At 62.8% G+C, this 10,270-nt stretch overlaps 1 protein-coding gene across 6 annotated transcripts in view; it reads left to right on the forward strand.

The window, feature by feature from the left end:
• Positions 1 to 9,864, forward strand: part of COL18A1 (collagen type XVIII alpha 1 chain) — a 91,988-nt gene extending 82,124 nt beyond the window's left edge. For 3 of the 6 annotated variants that reach the window (XM_042237849.1, XM_027961156.2, XM_042237829.1), the window contains 13 exons: positions 498 to 566; positions 1,170 to 1,212; positions 1,722 to 1,784; positions 4,169 to 4,212; positions 4,480 to 4,602; positions 5,078 to 5,231; positions 5,314 to 5,387; positions 5,717 to 5,872; positions 6,291 to 6,323; positions 7,385 to 7,630; positions 7,804 to 8,001; positions 8,438 to 8,553; positions 9,428 to 9,864. In XM_042237849.1, the coding sequence (XP_042093783.1) occupies positions 498 to 566; positions 1,170 to 1,212; positions 1,722 to 1,784; positions 4,169 to 4,212; positions 4,480 to 4,602; positions 5,078 to 5,231; positions 5,314 to 5,387; positions 5,717 to 5,872; positions 6,291 to 6,323; positions 7,385 to 7,630; positions 7,804 to 8,001; positions 8,438 to 8,553; positions 9,428 to 9,641 (1,533 nt within the window). In that variant the 3' untranslated portion in view covers positions 9,642 to 9,864. The remainder of the gene's footprint in view (positions 1 to 497; positions 567 to 1,169; positions 1,213 to 1,721; positions 1,785 to 4,168; positions 4,213 to 4,479; positions 4,603 to 5,077; positions 5,232 to 5,313; positions 5,388 to 5,716; positions 5,873 to 6,290; positions 6,324 to 7,384; positions 7,631 to 7,803; positions 8,002 to 8,437; positions 8,554 to 9,427) is intronic. The other 3 variants (XM_027961167.2, XM_027961174.2, XM_042237830.1) reach the window with 2 other exon arrangements.
• Positions 9,865 to 10,270: the final 406 nt, after the last annotated feature.

Consider the following 10,270-nt stretch of genomic DNA (forward strand, 5'->3'; position numbering starts at 1 on the left):
TCCCGGGATCTTGGGCCCCGGTACCTTCATCGCTCAGGCTGGTCCTTTGTCAAATGAGCCCTTTCGGAACAGGCACTTCTGATGCTGCACGAATGGACTGTCTTTCCTCTTTCCATGAGTGGGTGAACGAACGGACAGTCACGTTCATGCAACGCAAGTGAAACCCACAGGCGCTGGCCTCGTGGGCTCCCTCTGACCTTGGAGACACACGGCCAACCTTCGAGCTGGCAGTAACCACACGAGCTATGTCTGAGGTCGTGTCCAGCCCAGATGGCCGCCCACACGCCCCCCGCGGGATGGTTTGAGGAGGACTGCCATCTGGGGATGGGAAGGGGACAGCCGTGGCCACAGAGCAAACTGGCTGCTTTCTTGATTAGATGTTTTCTGACTTTACTGTGATTTTCAGAAACGCTCCCGCCCACGTCTGCCATCCTGTCCAGTGTCGGTGGCCTGGCTGGGAGCGAGACTGACCAGGTCTTTCCCTTCCCCCCACGCAGGGTCCACCTGGCCCACCTGGGCCTCCAGGGCCCCCAGGTCCTCCCGGGACTCCTGTCTACGACAGCAACGTGAGTCACCGAGACCCACTCTTCTCTACACACTCCTCCCCACACTCTTCTCTACACCGGCCTCCCTACCCTTCCCTGACCCCAGAGAGGTTGACCCCCAGGGAGGATCTGAGCCCTAGAGAGGGTCTGAGCCCCAGGCAGGTGCAGGCCAAGCCATGACCTCTGTGTCTGGTGGGGTCCTTCTGGGAGGGGCCAGGGCAGTGGGACCCAGGTCCAACCACCTTGAAGGCTGCACATGGTGGGCAGTCAGTCAGAAGACAAGCCCTCTGCCCCTGGGGGGAGAGGAAGGTAGGGGAAGGGAGTCCTCTCTGGATCTGGGCTCCCGAGCATGAGCCCTGTGGTCCTGGGGGCAGACACCCCCACCTCACAAGGCTCAGTGGCGTGGGGCGGTCATGTCACAGCCAGGGCTCCAGCTCCAACCCCAAGTTCTCTACCTTCTCCCCGCCTCCCTGCTTCTCTGTCCTGGGGAGAGGGGTGTGGGGGACGGGGCCCATGTGACCTCACAGGGGCTTCCAGGGAATCTGGGCAGAGACCTCGGGCGGGTGGTGCCCTCAGTTTCCAGGGCACCTTCCTTGATGGCCAGCTTCGGCCCGTTCTTCACAGGCATTTGTGGACTCTGGCCGCCCTGGACCCCCGGGATTGCCAGGTGAGGGATCCTGGGGCCTCAGGGAGGGCAGGTCAGCCCCTCCGGCCACAACTCAGAGCAGGTCTCGTGGGGCAGCCCTCACGGGGGAGCTGGATGATCTGGGACCGCCAGCCCCAGTTGACCACGGCGCGTTTATTGGGCTCCAGGGTCCATCCTGCATAGCCTTCCAGGAAGTCCAGCTGTGGACAGGAGTGGACACTGAGCGGACACCAAGTGGCCACTCACTGGCTGTCCACAGTCCAGTTCCAGCTCCTCATGCCAGCCCCTCCAGGCAGGGGCGATGTGGCCTCTGGGAGCAGAGGCTGTGGCCCGTGGGCTGTGACCACCAGGCACTGGCTGCTCACCAGCTCTTGCTCTGAGGCTCCCCAGGTTGACACGCTGCCCTCTCCCTGGCCCAGGCCTGCAGTGCACTTGGCGCCCCCCAGGGTCAGGCCATATGTGGGCAGGAGGGCGTCCTAGCAGCTTCTGTACACGTTCAGTAACAGGCACTGGGGTCTGTGTCTCTCCAGGGCACCAGGGGCCTTCTGGACCCAAGGGTGACAAAGGAGATGTGGGCCCGCCCGGACCACGAGGTGAGAGTGCTCTGAGCTGGGGGGCTGCGTGTGTGGTCGCCCGCCCATCTCCTGGAGGAGGGGGGGTCCCTCCCGGGCTCAGGGGCCCTGACGGGACGCCTGGTTTCCTGCACAGCCTTGGGGCAGGCCAGGGGGGAAGGATCTCAGGGCTGAGGTGATGGCCAGGCAGAGTGTCCCCGCACCCAGTCTTTGAGGAGCGGGGCTGGGCCCCCATGTGAGCCTCTGGGGAAGACCCAGCATCCCCAGTGCACTGCAGGAGCCTTGTCGGCTGGGGTCCTCCAAGGGGGTGAAGCCCCAGCATCTCAATGTCCCCTGAGATGGCAAGAATCCCCAGCCGAATCCTGCTTCTTCAGGTGGGTGAAATCAGAGATCAAGTAGGCGCTGGGAGCAGGGTGGTCAAAAGCCGGGACAGCTGGACCCCTGGGCACTGCCAGCCAAAGGGTGACCAAGGGCAGGGCTCTGGGGGAGGGCCAAGCTCAAGTTTGCCCTTCAAGCTGTCCGAAGCAGAAGCTAACCTTACTCTTGAGGAAGGTGAGCTTGTTGAGGGCCTGGGTTTCTTGAGGAAGAAGTGGGCAACGTGGACAGGAGTTTCCAGGCTCGGACTTAACGGTGATGACGGTGCCTGGACGCGGAGGGAAGGCGATGCCAGTGCAGACTGGAGGCATGGACGAGAATAGGGTTTAATTGTCGGGCTGAAAACCACAGCCTCTGGATGTGAAGATTCTGTGTGACTTCAGCTGCTGGGACCCAGATGACGAGGGGGGGGGGTCAGCACGGAACTCGGCCGATGTGCTGGGAAGTTGGACAGGCCGAGGGAGGTCAGATGTGTGGGTGAGGACATGTGGGTCAGGCAAGGGGCAGACGGGGTGCAGAAGAGCATTTGAAGGCATCATGGCTGAGCTTCCAAACCAGGGCCGGGTTCAAGGTCGTGTTCACCCAGAGTCCACACGACCCACAGCTGATCCCTCATGAGGATGGGAGGAGCCAGAGGGTGCAAAGGTTTCAAGACGTTGGAAGAAATTAGCGGCTCGCCTAGAATTCAAAGACCTGGGTTCAATCCCTGGGTTGGGAAGATCCTCTGGAGAAGGGAATGACTACCCACTCCAGTATTCTTGCCTGGAGAAGTCGACGGACAGAAGAGTGTGGTGGGCTACAGTCCATGGGGTTGCAAAGAGCTGGACATGACTGAGGGACTAACATTCTCACTAGAATTCTGCACCCAGTGAAGACATCCTTCCATAGGAAGAGGAAGCGGGCATCGAGGCCAGCCCAGGACACGAGTCCCCCGGTGGGCACACCTCAGGACCAATCAAGACAGAAGGAACATGTCCCTGATGGTAGAGCGGGAAGGTAGAGAAGCATAGGAAACACTTGACCCAGAGTCAGCGTGAGAGGAGCGGAGCCTGGAACAGTGGGCAGAGAAGCTATGTTGAAGCTTCAGAACACAGAGTGAAGATGGAGTCAACCCAGATCCACCGACGCAGACGTTCAGAGAGAGGGTCCTCTCCTGTTTAAGGACAAACGTCGTCAACGGGACAAAAACAAAACTATGCTGCTTACAAGAGACACCCCCAAATGCAAGGACGTGAGAGCTGAGGGGAAAGCGGGTCATGGTCTGGTGAGAAGGGAGCCGTGGGTGTGTGCACACACTTGTGTGTGCTTGTGAGAAGTCAGACAAGTTATCTTAGGGCCGGAAACACTCCCCGTAATTTTTTTTTTTAAGTTTATAATCATCGAGGGGTAAATCCACCAGGAAAGCACAGCAATTCTGAACTTCCGTGCCCCTAACAACATAGCTTCAAGATACAGAAAGCAAAAAGCAACATATCTGAAAGGAAAAACATACAACCACTCATCAGAGGTGGGGTGTGTAAGTGAGGAAGATAGCAGACGAGAGGCCAGGTCAGCCTGCGGGTGGAGGAGCCGCTCAGCCGTGACAGCAGCCCCCCACCGGCACTGGGGCCCCCAGGCCCTCGCCCAACGCACGGCCAGTCCCTGCGGCATGTCTGCCCTCGAGGGAGCGACCAGGAGTCAGCGTGGAAGACACCATACCGTGTACAGCCACAGCGTGGACGACTACTCTTTGGCCTGTGTGTGTGAGTGTGAGAGAGAGATGGTGGTTGTTAACTGAACATCCCGTGGTGGTCGTTTCACAGTAAACATCAGTCTCTTGTATCCACAGTGCTGTGTGTCAGCAATAATACTGAGCAAAAACACCAGAAAGTGTCAAGTAATTGGGAATAAATGTAACGAAACACGCAGGAGATCTCTGCACAGAAATACAGAGGTTATAGAAAGAGAAGGAGACGTAGGTGCGTTTGGGGGCCGGGGGATACTGGAGGAAGCCCGCCTCTCACCAAGCACTCCCCCAAACCCCTCCATAGGGCAGTTCCCGTTCGACCTCCTCCAGCTGGGTGCCGAGATGAAGGTGGGTAGCACCCTTCATCCTCACACTGCCCCCCCCCCACGGGTCCCCAGCGGACACCCAGGGCTCGCCATCCCCGGCTCCGCTTTTCGGGAACTTGGTGGACGAAGTGGGAGGTTGGGAGGCTGAGTCCCGTCCTGCAGGCTGGCCAGGCTTGGGCTGCAAAGAATCTGGCTGCCTCGCCTGGGCCTGGGGCCGCTGTGCCCACCCCTCCCAACGCTGGCAGCCACCGGGAGCCGAACTGTCGCCCACAAGCATTTCCACCCACAGGGGCAGAAGGGGGAACGAGGGGCCGCTGGGCAGAAAGGAGAAAGGGGTGAGCCCGGGGGCGGAGGATTTTTCGGCTCCGGTGTGCCTGGACCCCCCGGCCCGCCTGGCTACCCAGGGATTCCGGTGAGTGGGGCCCCAGGTCACCCACAGCTGCCCACATGCAGGAGCCTGGAGCTGAGGGAGGTCGCCCCTGTGGGCTGGGCTCCGAGTACCCACCTTGGTCCTTTGCCCCAGCGGGGGTGCCCATGCTGGGGGCACCCATGAGTCAGGCCTGGTGGGCTCACAGCGGCCACCCTCCCAATCGGGCCCTGACCTGGGGGCACCTCCTCTCCCGCTCGTGCTGTCCTCCACCAAATCCCCTCAGGGAGACCCTCTGTCCTGAAAGCGTCCGGGGGCCCTGGGGCTGTGCCTCTGTGTGGGGCTGCCCTTGCCTGCAGCCTGGGGCCCCCTCCCAGCGGAGGGCGAGCAGGACGGGGACAGGGAGGGGACAGCAGTTCGGGGACCATGGGCTCGCGGCAGCTGCAGCCCAGCCCCTCAGGCTTGCCTGTGCCCGGCCTGGGGACACAGGTGACAAGGCTCCGTGTTCTGTCTGCCCCAGGGCCCCAAGGGAGAGAGCGTCCGCGGCCAGCCTGGCCCTCCGGGACCTCAGGGACCCCCTGGCATTGGCTACGAGGGACGCCAGGGGCCTCCTGGGCCTCCCGGACCCCCAGGGCCCCCGGGACCCCCTTCCTTTCCTGGCCCCTACAGGCAGAGTAAGTAGGGTGAGGAGTGGCCCTGGGCTCCAGCCCCCTCCAGGCAGGGCCAGTGTTCCTACCTCTGGCTCCTCTCTTGTAGCCATCAGTGTTCCTGGCCCGCCAGGCCCACCTGGGCCCCCAGGACCCCCTGGATCCATGGGCACTTCTTCAGGGGTAAGCACCCCCCTGCTCCTGATCTATGGGACCCTCACTGGCCAGCTACCCTTCCCTTTAGAGGCTGTCAGGGGACCCCAGCACTGAGGGCCCTGAGACACGGTTTCCAAAGCAGAAGTGGGGGCCCAGGTGTGGCTGGGGTCAGATGGGCAGGGGCGGATGGGAGCCACTGAGAAGTTCCCTCTGCTGTGCAGAGGCCGTGTGGCCCAGGGCCTCGGGGGCTGACATCTCCCCACAGCGCTCCTGGGGCCAGCCTGGGGAGGAGGGGCGACCTAGGTCTTCAGACGTCCCAGCCCCACCCCTCTGTGAGCCCTGAGGCCCCTCCGCAGGGATCCACTGGGCTGGGCTTCCAGCAGGTGAGGGTCTGGGCGACGTACCAGATGCTGGTGGACCAGGTGCCGCAGGTACCGGAGGGCTGGCTCATCTACGTGGCCGACAGGGAGGAGCTGTACGTCCGGGTCCGGAATGGGTTCCGGAAGGTTCTGGTGAGTCGTGGACGCGCTCTCCTTGCACAAGGTGGTGGGTGGGGGGGGCGGCCTTCCCTCCTCGCTCTGGGATGATGGGAGGTGGAGGCTCGGTGTTGAGGCCTGGTGAGGCTTGGGTTGAGGGCACTAGACCAGCCAGGTGGGGTCCTCTTGGGTCTGGGCGTGACAGCCAGTGATCCCCCATCCTTGCTCGCCTCTCTCCTCCTTTTCTTAGAAGCTGTTTTGTAGTAGTTTTAAGTTCAAAGACGAGTTGCTGTTCCTTTTTAAACTGACAGATGTCCTTACTGTGCCGGGCATGGGGTGGGGGAGGGGGCGGGGGCGGGGCCACCAGGACACAGCTTAGGGGTGGGGTGGCCTGGGTGAGTGGTGCCGGCTGGCTCAGAGGTCCTGAGGTGACCCCCATCCTGTTTTCTTCCAGCTGGAGGCCCACATGCCCCTCCCCCATGGTACGGTAAGGATCGCCCCTTCTTCCCACAACCACCTCATTGCCCTCCCAGGAGAGAGGTGCTTTTGATTCTGGTCTGTCTGCCCTCGTCCACAGGGCCAGCACAGGGACAGACCCTTCAGGGGTGCGAGTGGGGGGAGAGGGGAGGGGGAGAGGCGGGGAGGGGGATAGTCCAGTTTCCCTAGGTAGGGGCTGTGTCACCCGGCGGCGGCTCCTCTGAGTAGAAGTCACAGTTTCTCAAACGGTTCAGGAGTGGGCTCCATCCTAGGTTGTGGGCGTGGGGTTCTGTGTGGGTCTGTCTGCCCCCGCAGGGGCTTGGGAGTCCCTTCTCCCACTCAGCACCTAGCTGTGCCCCTCCCTCCCAGTTGCTGGGCGCTGTTCCAGGGGACAGCTGTGCCTAAGCAGGCATGGCCCCTGGCCGCAGGTGACATTGTCAGGGAGACAGGCACCAAGGTAGTGGGCGATGGGCAGTAACATGGTAATGTAGACAGACACGTCTCATGTGGACACACGAAGTGATCACACCAGTGTGACTGCATTAGAGATTACCACCAGTACCAGTGGACAGGTGTCAGAGGCTTGGGTGCTGTGGGAAGGGCGGAGTCGGGAAGAGGGGGTGCGCTAGGATTTGGTGGTCCAGGTCCCACTCTGAGGGGTTGGTACCTCCGCTGCTGTGGTGGGAGGGCAGGGAGGCTGTGGGGTCAGGGTGGTCCCTCCCTGGGTCAGGGGAGAAGCTGGTTTCTGAGGGTGAGGACTGGGGGCTTGGGCAGAGGGCCAGCTGACCCGACTGAGATATCAGCAGGCCGGCTCCCTCCGGACAGGCTAGGCGCCCCCAGGTCTGGGGTGCAATGCCCAGCTCACCACCTCCAGTCTAGCCCCAGCCGCCCAAGAACACAGCCCGGTGCAAATGAAGGGCGCGCAGGGTCGGGCATCGGGACCTCCCTGGTCGGCAGCAGAGCCCCACCCGCTCCCTCATACCCCGCCAAGCCGCCCCGCAGGCCTCACCACGGGGCCCACGCGGGTGCAGCAGGCCCGGCCCCACGCGCTGTCCGCCACTCCCCCTGCAGGACAACGAGGTGGCCGTCTTGCAGCCCCCCCTGGTGCAGCTGCATGAGGGTAATCCCTACCCCCGCCGGGAGGCCCCACACCCGACAGCGCGGTCCTGGCGGGCGGACGACATCCTGGCCAGTCCCCCGCGCCTGCCGCACCCCCAGCCGTACCCCGGCGCCCCGCACCACGGCACCTACGCACACCTCCGGCCGGTAACCTCCACGGCCTCGCCCTCCCACACCCACCACGACTTCCAGCCGGTGGTGAGTGACACCCCGCCCGCTGGAGATTCCGGAGCCTAGGGCAGCGGGGCGGGGCGGGTAGGGTGCTGGGGAGAGGGCGCGGCGGGTAGGGAGGAGGCAGAGGCGGGGGCGGGGACCCGGGCTGCGACCCGCCCGGAGACTGCGGGCAGCAGTGACCCGAAGCTCCCCCGCAGCTGCACCTGGTGGCGCTCAACAGCCCGCAGTCGGGCGGCCTGCGAGGCATCCGCGGCGCCGACTTCCAGTGCTTCCAGCAGGCGCGCGCCGCGGGGCTGGCCGGCACCTTCCGCGCGTTCCTGTCCTCGCGGTTGCAGGACCTGTACAGCATCGTGCGCCGCGCCGACCGCGGCTCCCTGCCCGTCGTCAACCTCAGGGTGCGTGCGCGGCCCTGCTCGCGCTCACCTCTGGGGACCCCTGCCCGGTTCTGCCAGGAGCGTGGTGCCTCTCCAGCTGGGGGAGGCAGCCCGGTCCCCCCAGGCCCTTACGCTCTGCTGTGGGCCCCGCCCCCGCGCAGTGCCTTTTACCGGGCTGTGTTCCGTGGCTCCTTCCCGGAAGGGAACAATGTGCTTTCTAGATACTCCGAGTTCTATCCTCTGAGTGCCCACATCCCTCAGGACCAGAGGTGGTAGACTTGGTCCAGCTCGGGGTCCAGGGCTGGGGGTGGGTGCCTGCCTTCCTGGGGGGCAGGAGGCCTGGGGCCAACCTACCCTTGGATGGGTGAGAGAGTTTTGGAGACCACTGAGACCACCCAGCCACCCTTGCCCCTGGCGGATGGTGACCAGACACGGGCTGACCCCCTCTTCTCCGCAGGACGAGGTGCTGTTTCCTAGCTGGGAGGCCTTGTTCTTAGGCTCCCAGGGCTGGCTGAAGCCCAGCGCCCGCATCTTCTCCTTTGACGGCAGAGATGTCCTGCAGCATCCCGCCTGGTAGGTCTTCATCTGGGCCAGCGGCTCAGGTCCTCTGGATCCGAGAGTCCTGAGCAAAGGGGGATGCTCTGGCTCTGAGCCTGCAGGCTGACTCAATTGTGACACATGCTCACAGCTTAAAACCCACAAAATCCAAGATCACAGGAGGAGCGGTAAAGGTGGTTGGTTGTGGTATTACCTAAAACACCTTCATCTGGCCTGCTTTCCCAGCAAGTGCCCCCCGCCTTCTGCTGGGGAGGCACGTCTGGGAGACCACAGGCTCTGGCCCCAGTCTCACATAAACATCACAGCGAATTATTTATGTAGATTCCTCAAAGTGGAATTTCTGGGCCGGAGAACACGTGTCCAACATGCTTGCAGAAGTCACCAGGTGGCCCTCAGGCTGGCCCCACACCCATCGCGCTCTGCCAGCAGGTGTGAGGACTCCTGTTCGCGGACACTTAGGGGGCTCAGGGTGTCACATGAGCCTGTGTCCCAGCCTTCATCGAGGAGCACTGCCCAGGGCTATGCCCTGGCCCCTGTGGGCTCCACCAGCCAAGGGGCTACACCTGGTTCCTAGTGAGGAGGCTGGCAGCTTTTATCAGGCATGGCCACTCGATGCCAGGTGCACCCACCCCAAAAGGCCAGCCGTCCATGTTGCCAGGCCCTGCTCACCAGGCAGTGCCCCCCAAAGCAACAGCAGCACAGGGTGTGATCTGGGAGGTAGAGCCCCAGGACTGGGTGGGCCTGAGTGCTGGCAACCCAAGTTTTTGCTCCTCAGCGGCCCACACACCCCACCAAACCTCCACCAGCAGGAGACACCCTCTTCTGCTTGGGGTGGCTACAGCCTGGGAGAGGCAGGCCCAGTGAGACATACAGCTGTTGCATCTTGCAGGCCCCAGAAGAGCGTGTGGCACGGCTCAGACACCAGTGGGCGCCGGCTGACCGAGAGCTACTGCGAGACGTGGCGGACGGACAGCAGGGCGGCCACGGGCCAGGCCTCCTCGCTGCTGTCAGGCCGGCTGCTGGAGCAGAAAGCCGCTGGGTGCCACAACGCCTTCATCGTCCTCTGCATCGAGAACAGCTTCATGACCTCCTCCTCCAAGTAGGGCCTCTGCGGGCACCATGGACAGGTGGACTGGCGAACAGAGTGCCAGAGAGGAGCCAGGCGCCAGGCAGGAGGAGCAGAATGCCCCCAGCCTGGGCAGAGAGCCTCTGCCGGCAACCCCAGCGAGGGGACCTGGCTGGGACACTTGATGTATGGTTCACGATTCATGTAATCCTCAAGAAATAAAAGGAAGCCAAAGAGTGTATTTTTAAAAAAGTTTAAAACTGCCTGGTGGTCAGACTTCCTTCTGGCCTTGTTTTGGCAAGAGGCCAACTCTGGAAACTTCTGCCCAGGGAGGTGGGTCCCCAGGACCTCCTGGGTACCTTGGGACATGGTGGGGGGTGGTGTTTGCCCCAGCTACTCTGCTTCCCAGAAACTCTTGTCCTGCCAACACCCAGCCATCTACAGAGAAGCCACGAGGGGGCGCTGGGGCTTCACCACCTTTCCTCCCAGCAGCCATCCTGCAGAAGCTTCCAAGCTTGGCGCCCCACTGCTGACCCAGGTTCCTCAGCTCCACCTCCCCGGGCTCTGGCCTGTCTCCTCCTGCTGCAGCTGTGTGGCCAGTCCTTTCCCAGGGGGGTGGGGATCATCTACAGTAAGTGACCCCTAAGGCACAGAGCCTGACCCCAG

Source organism: Ovis aries, chromosome 1 (assembly GCF_016772045.2).
Source record: "Ovis aries strain OAR_USU_Benz2616 breed Rambouillet chromosome 1, ARS-UI_Ramb_v3.0, whole genome shotgun sequence".
Taxonomy (NCBI): domain Eukaryota; kingdom Metazoa; phylum Chordata; class Mammalia; order Artiodactyla; family Bovidae; genus Ovis; species Ovis aries.